The 10,705-nt window shown below is 42.9% G+C and overlaps 1 protein-coding gene across 1 annotated transcript in view; it reads left to right on the top strand.

Moving 5' to 3' along the window:
• Positions 1–10,705, top strand: part of LOC117876953 (transmembrane protein 263-like) — a 374,169-nt gene that overhangs the window by 38,855 nt on the left and 324,609 nt on the right. The window contains exon 2 of the mRNA XM_034769576.1: positions 4,632–4,722. Coding sequence (XP_034625467.1) covers positions 4,632–4,722 — 91 coding nt within the window. The remainder of the gene's footprint in view (positions 1–4,631; positions 4,723–10,705) is intronic.

Genomic DNA, 10,705 nt, shown 5'->3' with positions numbered 1-10,705 from the left:
TACTTGTGGCACCTTAGAGACTAACAAATTTATTAGAGCATAAGCTTTCGTGGACTACAGCCCACTTCTTCGTATGCATCCAAAGAAGTGGGCTGTAGTCCACGAAAGCTTATGCTCTAATAAATTAGTTAGTCTGTAAGGTGCCACAAGTACTCCTGTTCTTCTTTTTGCGGATACAGACTAACACGGCTGTTACTCTGAAATATTTCAGTCTTGTCCATGGTTTGTGCTGGCAGGCCAGCATGATACAAGAACATCTCTACTGGCCTCTGCCATGATCATAGCTGGTTCTGTCTTTTTCCTTCTAGAACACATGGCTCAGGACTAGAGTAGGCTTGCATCTAATACAGACCAGAATTGCCATTGGGATAAATAGCATATATTTGCAGCCTGCTGTAATCTAACTAGCTTCTTAATGGAGAGAACCTGATTCTCCATGCCATAGTTTGCATCATCACATATACTTGTGCGAAGTGAATGTAAAATGCTGTCATCTGGTAGGATTTTTCACTCTCTGTGTACATATGTAAAAGACAAAAGGTGCAAAGCAGCTGCAAGCAGTGAAGAATCTCTGGCTTGGACACTGGTGGTGGTGTCTCTTACAACTAAATTTGAGTGTAGTGATTTTTCACTCATGTTCTCTGACAGAGGGGCAGATGGTGTTGAAGCTCCTCTATAAAGTCTGTGTTTTTGGCAAGTAGGTTTAATATTTTTATATTAAGCATATTTCTCATCTGTTGAACTGTTATTTCATAATAATAATAATAATTAATAAGGGGTTGCTCATGGAAAGGTCCACTAAGGAGTGAGAATGTGGGGTTGTTAGATTTGCTGATTTGGTTTGTAAATCAAAATGGGTCATCTGGCACTAAATAACTTGTGCTTGACATTGTAGAATATGCACAATTTTGAACTGAAGATATCAAATGCTTAAGAAAATCCCTTTATCTTCCAAACTAAGTCATCATCAAATTAGCTGATGCCAATTATTCTCTTTCTTGGACCCACTGAAATATACAGCTGCTCTAATTTCACCCCCAACAGTACCCACTAATCTATGAAGATATTTTCATGAAAATACTTTTGATTCACAGGGAATTAAACCCATTAAGAAAATACATCTACAGGTGAAAAAAATAAAGTATTTATTACATTTATACCTTATTGCCCTTTATAGCTATCTAGTTAGGCATATTACAATTGTATTTAGAGTACTGCACTGGCTTGCATTTCACTTATGGATGCCATTCCAGTTGTTTGCCTTAATCTGCAAAGTTCTACATGATTGAGATTTGCCTGTTTTAGAGACCCTCTCTTCCCTCCCCTTCCATCATTCAGTTAACTTTTTTTTTTTAACCTTTCTACTCTTTTGTAGATGCTCTTGCATTTTGGGGAGGGATTTGAATGAGGCAAGAGAGGTAGCTTGGTGAACAGGCTTGTGTAGGTTGCTACCGCCTAAGGGGTAGCATGAAATACAGCGCAAAAATTCCTATGAATGAAGGAGAGAGAGGAAAGGAGTATTAAGCATGACTCGGTGGAGGATAGAGGACTTCGGTAATCAGGGGCTGGTGGAAACTGTTAACCTTCAGAGCATATTTTAAAAGCTCATCTGTTTATTCCAGGCATTCTCATGGGGAAGGGATGCAGAGGTGATGCAGGGAGAACATTTTAGTTTTGCTATTCTGAGACGTTCGTAATACAAATGTTGGTCCTACTAGATTTCTGTGGGTGTCTTTGTCAATTGTCTGCACTTGCATCTAGAGCTCCAGATAGACGCAATCTTATATAAACAAATAATGTTTCAGTTTTGCCAGTGGCGGTGTGTGGTCCAGTGCTCTTTCTTCTCCTTAAGGCAGTGGTCTCCAAACTTTGTTGATCACTCACCCAATCAGTAAAAAAATTCTTGAGCACGCACCCCCTGCTCACAGCTGAACTGTTGAAGCAAAAAAAAAAAAAAGCCGCTCGGTCTCCCGGCCAAACTGCCGAGGGAGGGGAAAAAAAGCGGCGCTGCTCCTCCTGCCGCACACCCTGAAGGATCCTGTTGCGCACCCCACTTTGGAGACCACTGTCTTAAGGCATAAATGGGGTGGGGGGGGAGATGGATTTGGAGCAAGATATTTAAAGATTGCAGGGGGGTAATATAGTATGGGAGTCTTCTAAAACCTCATATTAAATATTGTATACTCAGCTACTGCCAGAGTCCAGAATTTCTACCTTTCTCAAAATCTATCCCAGATCCCTGAGGTGAACAAAAGGGACTATCAGGGAACAGGCCTAACAGCCAAGAACTCCTCGGCATTAATCTTGGCTGTGACAGCCTAGTGCAACTTCTCTGGCTCAGTTTAACCCTAATGTAAGCTGGGGTAAATAAAGCTTTACCTCTGTCCCTGGCACGGTTCTTGTGAGGTGTGATTATTTAATGTTTATACAGTGCCTTCACTTGAAGATGTAAGGTGCTATGTAAGTGCTGTTACTAATTACAGCAAATTGCGTGAGGGAATGTATTAACTCAACATTAATGCTACAAGTAAAAATTGTACAAGTCACAATAGGCAGAAGTCAAGGTTGCAAACACAGTGTTAATATGATAGAGTAGCATACCTTGTCTGTTTTAATAACAGACCCTTTGTGATGTAGTAATATGCAATTTTCTTTTCCTGTCTGTCATGTTAAATCAGTGGCTAAGTAGCTGAGTATTTAAGCTACCTGTTCAACAAGAAGAATGGGAGTAGAAAATAGTGCACATCTGTTGTAAATTGTGTGTGGGAGCGTACAGAATGTGCAACACTGCAGGGTTAGTCTTAAACTCAATAAGCTGGAAGATGGAAAAGATCATGCAACACAGTAACACTTTCTAGGATTGAATTTTCTAATTGAAAAAGAATCCACTGCTCATTGGACATAAATGTAAGCATGTTAGCAGCACCCCTATGTTTAAGTGAGCCACTGTAAATTTCCAGCCGCATATGTTCATATGTTTGATTAAAAAAAAATCAAATCTCTTGTTAAATCAAACCCAGTTATTTTCAAAGCGAGCAAAAGCCCAGCTCCCTAATGAGACTCTTGTCCACACTAAACTTCAGATTTCACTTGTTTTTAGTGTAGGATTGTGCCAAAAATAAAAGAAAATCATGTAGTTAGAATTTTTTGAAAGGGAAGTCTGTATTCTGTATTTTGTTCACTTTCTCATAATATAAAAAGGGATGAAGAGGCTTTGGTTTTTTGTTTTTTTTTTTGACCTTCAACCAAAAAAGCTTTTAGGCACACGTAAATCATTGGAAATCTCTTATCCAAAAGTGATTTTTTTTTTTCTTTTTAAGTTGCATGTGTGAAAAGTGAGAGCAGTTATGGAAACTGTTCTTCAACCTTAACTATAAGTGACTGTCACCAGGGCCCATGATAAATCTAGTAGCCTGGGGCATACTGATGTGAGGTTATGAATATATCAATCATAGGGATTAGAAAGGTCCCCTGGACTACTGGTATTAAATTGAGTGCTATGGAAAAGAATCTGGTAAAATGCTATTGTGCTTGAGAATCAGTTTTGTATACTATGTACATGTATAGCTTGGGGTGGGTAATCAAAATTAGCTTTTGATAGTCCACTGGGCTACTAGACTTTAAACTAGCCCACTCAGCCTTGCCTTGAAAATACTTCATGCCCCTTGGCCTCCTTTATGCCTTTTTCATTTTTAGATTATAAAGCCAGGAGGGACCATTGTCATAATCTAGTCTGACATTAAATGGGGAGAGCTCTGAGTTACTACAGATAATTCTTTCCCAGGTATCTGCCTGGTGGGTCTTGCCTGCATGCTCAGGGTCCAACTGATCGCCATATTTGGGGTCAGGAAGGAAATTTCCCCCCAGATCAAATTGATAGAGACCCTGGGTTTTTTTGCCTTCCTCTGCAGCATGGGGCACAGGTCACTTGCAAGTTTAAACTAGTGTAAATGGTTTAAATGGTGTAATGTGAAGTCTTTAAAGCATGGTTTAAGGACTTCAGTAACTCAGCCAGAGGTCAGGGGGTCTGTTTCAGGAGTGGGTGAGGTTCTGTGGCCTGCAATTGAGCAGGAGTTCAGACTAGACGATTACAATGGTCCCTTCTGACCTTAAAGTCTATGAGTCTGAGACCTCCTATATAAAAGGCCATAGGACTTAAATAATTTCCATTTGAACTAGGACATATCATTTAGAAAGAAATCCAATCTTGATTTTAAAAATTTCCAGTGATGGTGAATCGACTACAGCGCTTGGTAAATTGTTCCAATGGCTAATTACCGTCCCGATTAAAAGTCTGCACCTTATTTCTAGTCTAAGTTGTCTAGCTTCAACTTCCAGTGGTTGGATCTTGGTATAAGTTTGTCTACTAGACTGAAGAGCTCCTAATCAAATTTCTTCTCTCCATATAGTACTTCTATACTGTGATCAACTCACTTCACTTAACTTCTCCGGCTGAGTTTCACCGTAATGTAAACTGGGGTAAATAAAACGTTACATCTCTCCCTCCTCTTTGTTAAGCTAAATAGATTGAGCCCCTTGAGCCTTTCACTATAAAGCATATTTTCCAATCCTCAATCCTTCTTGTGGTGGATCTTCTAAAATTAACTCCTCCTTGCTGTTCTTTCCTATAGGGTCCCAGCTTGGAAACGCAGATGGTGGAAGATGAAGCTGAGACAACCAGTGAAGAACTGCCCCCTCATCTGCGGGAGGAGCCTCCTGAAGGTACAGTACCACCACTAGGAGGAGCTCCTTGTAACCGATTGGGAGATTATTCCTCATTGGCCAATACAGCTTTCCTGACACAGGGCCTTTCTGTCTTGAAGGGCGGGTAAGAACCTTTGCTAATGCTGACAGCTGAGTTTGGCGCCTCGGCAGGAGCTTCTATTCAAAGAAAGCTGCACATGTTGAAGCACATGTACTGTCAGGGCCGGCTCCAGGCACCAGCTTACCAAGCAGGTGCTTGAGGCGGCCACTTCGGAGAGGGGCGGCATGTCCAGCTGTTCGGCGGCAATTCGGTGGATGGTCCCTCACTCCTGCTCGGAGCGAAGGACCTCCCGCAGAATTGCCGCCGCAGATCGCGATCGCGGCTTGTTTGTTTGGCTACTTGGGACAGCCAAAACCCTGGAGCTGGCCCTGTGTACTGTTACCCAAAAAGTCCAGTTTCTACATGAGGATGTCTGCAGTGGAGCTGGAAGGTGCAATTTCCAGCTCAAGTAGACATACACACACTACTCTGAGCTGTGTGCTAAAAATAGAAATGTAGCCATAACAGCGCAAGAAGTGGGAGGGGCTAGCAGCCCTGAGCATGTACCTATGGTTTCAGACGGGATTATACTTGGGCAGCTAGACCTCCTGTCACTCACACCTCTGCGACTATGAGGACATTTTCAGACAGGATTGTAGATACGTACTCAGAGTGGGTAGGCCCTCCTGCCGCTTGCTCTATTGTGGTTACACTTCTATCTTTCTTGCACTGGCTCAATCAGAGCTAGCATGGGCTTATCTGCTCAATGTGACAGTTACAACTTTCAGCTCCAGTTTAGACATACCCTCTGAAAATAAGGCTTCTGATTTAAAATTGTCCTGCTTGTGGACCAAAGAAAACTAGTTCCTATCTTGTCTTATTTGTGATTTACTGTAATCATGGGGAAAACTTCCTTAGTAGGTTATCTGCTGTCTCTCCTTGCCTCTCTCTGCAGTACCCTGTTATATGAACCATCCCCAGTGCAGAATAATCAAATCCAGGTTTTATAGGTTTGCTAGATTTTTTTTTTTTTTTTCTTTTTGCCATTTCTTGGAAACTGGTTTAGCAGTCTGAGGAAGAGGCTGTCAGTCAGCAGGAGGATCAGAAATGCCAATTTTAATTAAAAACCTCATTTCCAATTATGTGGCCTGGATTATACAGGGAACAAATCTCTTCTCACTGTCTGAATGTTTCCAATGCTGTGCTGAGCAAAATAGGTGCTGCTTTCCTTTGAATAGAAGCTGCGAACACTGCAGCACATATGATTCATCTCTAGCTTTTACTTGTCTTCAATTCAGTGACTTTTTAAAAATACAGTTATTCATAATCTCTCTGGAAGGCTTAACCCAGAAAGCGCTGAGCTCTTATTAACAATTTACTATTAAAATGGAGGATCTCTAGCCTGTCAGATGTCAATGGGAACATAAACCCTTTTATTTTGTACTTCTAATTACTTTTCTTAAAGGGAAGAGCCCATCTTTTGTGTAGGCGACGCAGTGACAGTCACAGTCTCAAAGGAGATTTGTACTGGGTGGAATAGCTCTGTCACCTCTTGCTCAGCATTCCTGCTGTAGCTTCCTTGTTGAGTGCCAAGCACTGGTTCTCCTGCCTTGCATGCTCTGCTGGTTCTTTACCAGTAGATTGTAATATGGAGGTAGGTGCAACGCTGACTTCTCCAGGTCCTCTTCCTACTGCTACCTTAAACTTTCAAGGTACTGGGACCAGGTGGAAGGGCTGTGAATTCTCATACTGTATTTAAGTTGATGACTAAATGGATTTTTAACTACATAATATATGAGGATTGCTGTTCCTTTGGCCACAATATTACTTCTTTGTGGAACCAGTGGGGATCCTGGTGTGTTGCCAGCTGTGAGGCCATCAAACTGTCAGATATGATGGTGTTTCTGTGAAATAGAAATGCAGTCAATGATTTCTTGTGATGGCTGTAACATCTGAATGGTCACCAAAAGGCACCTGAATGCTTGTTTTGTTCAAATTCTTTTTTGCCTCGAATCTGCAAGCTCTCTGGAGCTTTAGAATTATTGGTGGGTTAACAGAGGCCTGTCTGTCTGGTCTGTTAGTCTTTGGGACAGTGTTTTGAACCTAAGTGAGGGAAATGTAATGGTCTCATCTCTGTCTGTAATAAGGTTAAGCCAGGACGCAACCACCACACAAGGATCTCAGTTACTGCTCTGAGTCAGGATTAAAGTGAATTTAAAGACTGAATAATCCTCAAATGGTGAAACATAGGATGTCATCTTTTCACATCAATGTTACAATACAGTAGGGTTACCATATTTAAAAAATAAAAAAAGAGGACACTCCACGGGGCCCCGGCCCCGCCCCAACTCCGCCCATTCCCCACCCATTCCCCAAAGTCCCCGCCCTAACTCCCCCTCCTCCCTCCCAGCCAGGCGAAAAGGGCTGCCCAAGCGCTACCGGCTTCACGGTTTGCCGGGCAGCCTCCAGACCCTGTGTCCCTGGCCGGTGCTTCCCCAGCACAGCTGGAGCCCAGGAGGGGAAGCGCCCAGCCGGGGGCGCAGGGTCTGGAGGATGCCCGGCAAACCATGAAGCCGGTAGCGCTTGGGCTTCGGGCAGCCCCCTTGCCTCCGGACCCTGCGCCCCAGGCTGGGCACTTCCCCTCCCGGGCTCCGGGCTCCGGCTGCTCTGCTCCTCCCCTGACTCTTCGGCTCTGTTTAAGAGCCGAGCTGCCCGAGCCAGCGCTACCGGCTTCGGGCAGCCCCCGTGCCTCCGGACCCTGCGCCGCCGGAGCAGAGCAGCTGGAGCCCAGGAAGGGAAGTGCCCAGCCGGGGGCACAGGGTCTGGAGGCAAGGGGGCTGCCCGAAGCCGGTAGCCCTGGCTCGGGTAGCTTGACTCTTAAACAGAGCCGAAGTCTGAGTCAGGGGAGGAGCAGAGCAGCCGCGGGAGAGGAAGTGCCTGTCCGTATTTTTCCCGGACATTTTCGGCTTTTTGGCAATTCCCCCCGGACGGGGGTTTGATTGCCGAAAAGCCGGACATGTCCGGGAAAAACCGGACATATGGTAACCCTACAATACAGGGAATACATTTTGCAGCTTTCACCATACCTGGCCTTTGACCAGTGGCTTCATTCTCCTGAAGCAATTAATGTAAGGCTTGTGATAAAATGTTTGGTCAAGAAATTTGCAAGAGAATACAGTAGGGTTACCATATTTAAAAAATAAAAAAAGAGGACACTCCACGGGGCCCCGTGCATTTTTGCATTTGCCTGTCATCCAGCTAGGTTGAAGGGTGATAGAAAAACGTGTAATGCTGGCAGCTATATTTCATCTTGAGTGCACTGTTGAGCAGTCTAGGATAAGCACATGTTCTCCAGCTCTTTCCATCATTGCTGATAGTAGGACAGAAATGTATTGGGGATGATGTGACAGGTGAAATACTCAACAGGTAAACAATAAGGGCAGTAGATACGTCCCTTGTCTTAAATACTGAGCTCCAAGCCTACTTTTGATTTGTAAAGTGCAATTAAATGTAGCAAAACGAGAGGGATGGATTCTCAGGATGCTGAATATCTATCCTCTTCTGTGCTGTCCTCTGGGAAGCAAAGGAGAGGTGGAAAAACTGCCATAAAATAAACCATAGGATTGTGCTGGGGTTACAGGTGGTCCTGTATGTTGGTGAAATTAAGCAAGCTCTGTTCATTCACAGGCTGTGGTTCTAACAATATACACCTGCTACACTTATTACAGAGATTCTGGGAGATGGCAAAAGAGCTTAGCTACAAGAGCCATTACAAAAATGGCATACAATAAGAATAGATCTTTGAAGTTGTTTTAATAGAAGATGCAATTAAGCACCATCTCCTTGCAGTCATTCTTTTATTGCTGCCTGTTCCTCTTGATAACATTTTCCCAGTTAAATCAAATGCTTTGCAAAAAATACAGTAAATTATGTTGTAACTGTGCTGCTCTCTTGTTTCCTGGCATCTATGAATTGGACACAGTGTCTGTTCGCCTTCTTATAATGAACACAAGGGACGGCAGGCTTTCCAGAGTGTTTGCTCTTTTGGCTCAGTCCAATATTTCACTAAGTTGCATCATATTGACTTCAGTTTCCAGACTGTGAAGTGCATTTAATCTCATCCTGGAGGGAGGGGAATTGGAAGGTACTGTACTATATGTAAAGATAAAGTAAAATCAAAAGCTGGCCCTACAGGGGTTGTATTGTGTTTCTGAATAATACTGTAGCGCACTCCTCTGCAAATGCAGTTCTTTAACTCATTTGGTTTTACTCTCTTGTCTTTCCAGTACCCTCAGTGACTAGAACAGAGCTGTCTAGCGACAAAGCACCTTTTCTCATGCATATGAGTTTCACAAGTGCAACATGAGTAGGGAAAAGCTTAATTTCAAATGGTGACATTAAAACTACTTTTATCTTGGATAAGCTTACATAAGTGTGATGAGTAATATAGTGTTGCTCTGCTTTCTAATGTCCCTCTGTCAGCCTGATAACATTTGAGGCATTAAAATATTCCTATAGTGTATAGTTGCAAATAAATCACATAAGGAAGAAATTTTGGATACGCCAGCTAAGGTAATTGTCTAGGGGTATGTTCAAACTTAACACTACATATGCCGACAGGAAGGCTTCTCCCGTTGCTATAGGTAATCCACCCATCCAAGAGGTGGTAGCTAGGTTGACAGAAGAATTCTTCCATTTACCTAGCGCTGTTGACACCGGGGATGAGATCGGTATAGCTGCATCTCTCAGAGGTGTGGATTTTTTACACCAATGAGAGATGTAGATATACCAATGTAAGTTCCTAGTTTAGACCAGGCCTAGGTTAGAAATTGGTAAGGGGGGGTTCTATCCTTAACCAAGCTCCAGTATGTACTATTAATATTTCATATTTTTTGATAATGCTATTGTTAACTTCTGTTTTACTTGTGCACTCTGCTCTGAATCCAACTGTTGTAGGTGACTGTAATATATTTTAGCTTGTGATGAAAGATGACCCTACTACTGACTATATCAATACACCCTTTTTACTTGAGTTCAAATGGAGAATGATGTAAGAGTGTCTTGTTAAGGATAGCAAAGGACTGGATTAAGGTCAGGCCCCTAGTATGATATCAAAGTTTATTACTCTTGCAAAATTAAACCTGCCAAAAGGCAAAGAGCAAACGTTCTCACCAGACACCAATTTTAAGGTTTTTGTTGAGAATTCCTTGTGTAGACACATGAGGGCGCTGCATGCTTAATAATGCAGCAGTTGCCAAATCTGTCCAGTCCTGTTTCTCCCAGGGGCTGCTTTGGAGAAAATGTTCTTATAGGTTCTGGTGCACGAAATCTGTGATGTGTCAGACGTTTTAGATACCTTGCTCGCTTCCTTGGATGGGGGTGAGATAAAGTATTTAGTCCTACAAACTGCTCTGTGATACTACATGGGTGGTTTTATCAGCCCCCTCAATTTTAGGGGATTGGCGCTAGTATGCCTAGCAGTCTTTTACCTTTTGACTTCATGCTACCTCCTTTTTTTTTCATCTCCTTACTCTTTGATCTGGTCCATATCCTATGTTATAAGGGCCTTTAGTAAAGGGTTAATGATGGTAACTTGCATTGTATGAAGTGCTTCTCACCCTGATGGTGCGCTAAATCCAGTATACAGCAGTTCAGAGGACTTGACAGAACCTAGCAATGAAGGTCAGCAAATTCTGGAGTGTAATAAGTTTGTTTTAAAGGCAGCCCCCTGTTTTGCTCTGGTCACCTGGTGACCTGTCCTACTTCTGGGCTGTCTGTTGTGGCATGTTAAACTGTGGGAACATAAAGCTATAAATTAGATATAGCATGTTTTAACCTTAATACTGGTGGGTCCTCTCTGACTGCAAGGCTGCATTATTGGTTATGACAGTAGTAGGAGGAGCCCCTTTGGCTCCCCCGTTGGAAGTTTATAAACCAATTGTTCTCTTCTGATGGAGGTTT

The sequence above is a fragment of the Trachemys scripta genome, chromosome 4, assembly GCF_013100865.1.
Source record: "Trachemys scripta elegans isolate TJP31775 chromosome 4, CAS_Tse_1.0, whole genome shotgun sequence".
Lineage (NCBI taxonomy): Eukaryota > Metazoa > Chordata > Testudines > Emydidae > Trachemys > Trachemys scripta.
The sequence above is the reverse complement of the archived record's forward strand: the minus strand, read 5'-3'. Positions and strand labels throughout refer to the sequence as shown.